This window comes from Corapipo altera, unplaced genomic scaffold (assembly GCF_003945725.1).
Source record: "Corapipo altera isolate COAL_440 unplaced genomic scaffold, ASM394572v1 131884, whole genome shotgun sequence".
Taxonomy (NCBI): domain Eukaryota; kingdom Metazoa; phylum Chordata; class Aves; order Passeriformes; family Pipridae; genus Corapipo; species Corapipo altera.
The window spans coordinates 2,680-7,599 of NW_020886100.1; the positions used below are offsets into that span (position 1 = coordinate 2,680).

Consider the following 4,920-nt stretch of genomic DNA (forward strand, 5'->3'; position numbering starts at 1 on the left):
CCCAAAGAACACGTTTCTTTACGGAAATAAATATTTCTGCCTCTTCCTAAAATTCTTTTCCCAGACTCCTCAGGAAGCGAAAGCAAAATGTTGTTGTTTCACCTCAAAAAAAAAAAAATAAAAATAATGTGGGGAATCCTCCATTAAATATTTTTCCTTGATGCTCTGCACAAACGGGTCACTGTGCTGCCTGAGGATGCTCGTTCATTGGTTCTGTGCTCAGTTTAATCCTCAAATATGTCGTAACTCATTCCATGGACTAGGGAAAAAAGTGGATTTTCATTAGTTCAGAGCCAGAAATTCCTCCTTTTCCACCCAGATTTCCCTGGGATCACTGAATGTGTTTCTCCCCCTCTGCTGTTGTTGCTCTTGTGCCCAGGAATTTATCCCAAATTTCAGCTGTTTGAAACCAAACCCACAGGTCTGTCCCCACCACGGGGAGTTCTTTGCTGGACTGGTTTTCACTGTGACACTCAGGTTTTTGTTCCTGGGATGTTCAGAGAGGGAGGAGAGAAGTTTTTTGGATTTGTTCTGTGGCCAGAATGAAAATCTGGGAGCAGTGGAAGGCCCTGAGTCGTTTCAGGATTACAGTTCATTCTTTTCAGGGTGTTTTTATACAAAAAGATGAGTCTAACAGAGAGGAGGGACCCAACATTTCCCTATTTTATCCAAATATCAACTCCAGGACATGAGTTAAACTGGACATTTTTCCATTCTGCCTGTAGGTGAAAGACTGACTGGCATTGTTGGCAGCTCCAGTGGGGAATTTAAAGATTGAAAACAGAGATTTTTCCCATTATATCCACCCTGGAAGGGTCTGAATCCGAGATCTGACACAGAATCCATCAAACCAGGTGAGGGTGAGCTCGAAATGAAGAACACTTGAAATCCTGGGCTTAAAGCCTGGGTTTGTTCCAACTGCTCATGAAATGCAGTGGAATTTGGGGTGGGATGGGTATTTTGGATCCTGTGCTTCCAGACCTGCTTTTTTTGGGGGGAATAAACCCAAATTCTCCATCCTGTGCAGCACTTCATGAACTAAAAATCAGAGTGGTGAGACTTGCAGGGAATGTTTTCTGTGTCAACAAGGATCCAGGCAGGTTGCTCTGAGCCAGCTCAGATTTTATCTCCAGGAATAATTTGGATTTTGGATGCCAGGAAAAAAAACTGGGGCCAAAAAACGAGGGGGTTTGGCCTCCTCCACACTCCTGTTGTGCTGCTATAAATAGAATTTTGCACTCTAATTGCCTCCCTGGGGAGGAGGAATGCCAAGGTGTTGATAAAAGGATTCTCCTCTGATGAAGATGACACTTGGATGGGATTAATTCCCAAATGCTGGATGCAAAAAAGGCTTTGGGAATCGTTGGAGCTGTGCCCGAGGAGGGGGGGAAATCCCCCCCCCAAAATTATAAATGCACGTGGTTCTCTTGCTAAAAAACACCAATAATAACTTTAAATCTCTTTGATAATAAAAGAACGATCCCACTGGTGTTTTCTGCTCTTCCTGGAGTTTCTGCAAAAGGCAGGGAAGTGGGACAGGGGTGTGAAAAGTGGGATCCTCTCCTGGAAATGCTTTTGGAAATGAGAGAGGTGACATTGCCCGGGGAAAACCGAGTGCATTCCTTGGAAAAACTCAGCGGGAAACAGCAGAGGAATTCTCACCAGGGACAGTTCAGCCGATCCCAGCTGGAATCAAGAGCGAAATCCAGATTTTCCAGCCCTGGGGGCAGCTGCCGAACTTGAAAGGATTTTCTCTGGGAGGGAATTCCCGTGGTTTGTTTTGTTTTTTTTTTCCAGCGGGTTTTTTTCCAGCGAGTTTTCTTTTCCGGAGCTGCCTCGGTGCGTTACTGTTGCAGAACTCAACCCATTGCCCAAAATCCCGGTTTTTGGAGCAGAACCGTTTCCCGAAAGCTGCGAAATTCCCAGGAAAACGCGGCACAGGAGGAGGCGCAGGTGGAAAGCGAGGGAGAGAAGTTCCCTCCGCTCTTCCCGCGGGGACTCCCGGTTGGAATTTTGTCCTTCCCGAGGGGACTCCCGGTTGGAATTTTGTCCTTCCCGAGCTCCGCCCGCGCTGGATCCTCCCCCGGACCCGCCCGCCCCTTCAGAACCCTCTCGGCTCCACAAAATCCCCTCTCCGGGCACCCGAACTTCCCGTTCCCAACCTCTCCAACATGGGTAAGAGCTCCAGCCCTGGATCCAAGCCCGGATCCCGCCGGGATTTGGGCTCGGGAGGGGTCGGTTCAGCCTTTCCCGGTCGATTTTCACCGAACCCCCCGCGGGTTTGGAAGGAGGAGCTTTGATCCCCCCCCCGAACGCCTCCGGGGCTCTAATTAAGTGTCTCTTTTAGTCCCTCAGCGTTTAAAACCCAAATAAACGCTCGCTGCTCGCGGGCACGAAACGCTGGGGGGGATTGCTGGGGGAGGGAGGACCTGAACTGACCTTTTTTGCTTCTGTTTTATATATATTTTTAAGGACAGACCCCCCCCGACTTCCATTCTTGGCTCCGGGGACAGGAAATAGAGGGAGGGACTAAAGAGTTTGGACACTGGGTTGTGAAACTTTGTGCGGTTCGCCAGGAATTCTGTTACCTTGGGGCTGCAGAACAGGGAAGGGTTGGGTAAAAAACTGGTGATTCTGCCCAGGTTAAAAACCATCGATCAGGTAAAAAAACCAACGATTCTGGCTCAGTGTATCCTGGTGGGAATGTTGGTGCTCAGCAAAGCACCAAAATATAAATATTCCATCATAAAAAAAAAAAAAAAATCAGTATTTTCCTTTTGTTTCTAACTCTTTAAGTTTAATTTTTTAGCCTGTGCTCCTGAGTTTTGTTTTGGGTGGGAAGGACATTAAAGCCCATCCCATTCCAGGGCAGGGACACCTTCCTCTATCCCAGGTTGCTCCAACCTGGCCTTGGACACTTCCAGGGATGGGGAAGCCACAAATTCCCTGGAAAACCAAATTCCCTGGCCACCCTTGCAGGGAAGAATTCCTTCCCAACCTCCCCTCTGGCATTGGGAAGCCATTCCCTGTGTCCTGTGCCTCCATCCCAGAGCCCTCTCCAGCCCTCCTGAGGTCTGTCCAGAGCCTTCCCTTCTCCAGGCTGCACATTCCCAGATTCCCACCTGGCTCCAGAGCAGGAGCAGCTCCAGCCCTTGGAGCAGCTCCGTGGCCTCCTCTGGGCTCTCTCCAGAGCTCCACGACTTCCCAGGAGGAGAAGCTGTGGAAAAACAGCTGCTGCACTTCCAGTCCCCAACTCCATGGTGGAGAAGTGGGAACGAGGATGGAATCCCTGGTGGGAGAGCAGGGCCAGGGAACTGAGCTTTTCAGGGAGAGAAGGTTCCTCCTGGTCCATCCCTCCTTTTCCAGGCTCTGAATCCTGAAAAAAAATCCCCCCTTCTCCAGCATTTCTGTGCAGGGAAAGCCCAGAGGCTTCCCAGGAATAACCAGGTGGGTTGTTCCCGTTGGGAATTCTGTCTCCTCACTCCCCTGGCAGCTCCCTGAAATGTTTCCCACATCCCAGACCTCTGGCACAGACAAAGTGCTTTGAAAAGGGGGGGCTGAACTCCTTGAAGGCCCCAACTTCCCATTTTTCCCGAGGATGGAGCATCACCTGTGGATATTTCCAGGAGCTGGAATAACCCTGGAGCCAGCAATTAAAACCTGGAGTTAAAATTCCTCCCCCTCCCCGTGCAAAGCCCACAGTCCTCTCAGAGATGTTGAAATAATTGGATTTTTTCTCTCTCCCCAATCAGCAAAATGTGGAGCCTGTGGCCCAGGATATCCAAGTCCTCTGGATGCCATGAAAGGCAAGTTCTGGAACAGCTTCCCTAAAAATCCAGGCCAGCAGCAGTGGAATTATTTGGGAATTAGGGGAAGAAAAGGTGGATGCCTCCCAGAGTGGCAGATGTGGAATATATAAAGTATATGAAATATATAAAGTATGTGAAATATATAAAGTGTGTGAAATATATAAAATATATAAAACATATAAAATATATTAAATATATGAAATATATAAAGTATGTGAAATATATAAAATATATTAAGCATATAAAATGTAGAAAATACATAAAACATGTAAAATATATAAAACATATAAAATATATTTCATCTATAAAATATATTTCATCTATAAAATATATTTCATCTATAAAATATATGAAATATAGGAAATATATGAAATACATAAAGTATGTGAAATATATAAAATATAAAAAACCATATAAAATATATAAAACATATAAAATACATAAAATATATAAAATACAAAGGCCTCCTTTATAAAAAAGAAAAAGAAAAGGCAACACTCAGCTTTACCTCCTGGGAAGAATCCCGACTCCCAGACAGGTGAAATCCCCGAGTTCCTTCCAATGTCACCCCGTTTTTTTGGTAAAAATGACATTTTCTGGTGCCTTTTTGCCCCCCAGGTCCCCGGGAGGAGCTGCTCTACCTGCCCTGCATCTACAGGAACACGGGCATCCAAAAACCTGACTACCTGGCCACGGTGGATGTGGACCCCAAATCCCCCCACTACTGCCAGGTACCTGCTGGGGGGGGAATATTTGGATTCCCAAATTCCTGGACAGGCAGATTTTTGTGTGGGAAAGCCACAAAAACCTCTGCTTTAAATTTTCTTACCCCAAAATTAACATTTCTCCTTTTTCTCGAGGCTCTTCCGGGGCGTTTTTAATATTTCTCTTTTTTTGTAACATTTACACGTTCGGCCCTGGAAGGTTTGAGAGTTCCTTGGGACATCTCCCCCCCACACCTCAGGAATTAGAACCTAAATCCCTGGATTTCACAAAAGCAAAGACTCCTGACTGACAAACAGCCCTTTCCTCCTCCTTTTGTGCCTTCACCCCCGGAAACAAGGACCCATTTCCTCCCCATTGTGACCCATTCCTTTGCCTGGGGGAAAAA

At 46.6% G+C, this 4,920-nt stretch overlaps 1 protein-coding gene across 1 annotated transcript; it reads left to right on the forward strand.

Annotated features, from left to right (window-relative positions):
- Nucleotides 1–2,085: 2,085 nt before the first annotated feature.
- On the forward strand, nucleotides 2,086–4,705 carry LOC113941011 (methanethiol oxidase-like). The gene is made up of 3 exons (XM_027632171.1): nucleotides 2,086–2,175; nucleotides 3,753–3,806; nucleotides 4,428–4,705. Exons 1-3 carry the CDS (start codon nucleotides 2,172–2,174, stop codon nucleotides 4,688–4,690), a joined length of 321 nt encoding a protein of 106 aa, XP_027487972.1. The 5' UTR covers nucleotides 2,086–2,171; the 3' UTR covers nucleotides 4,691–4,705.
- Nucleotides 4,706–4,920: the final 215 nt, after the last annotated feature.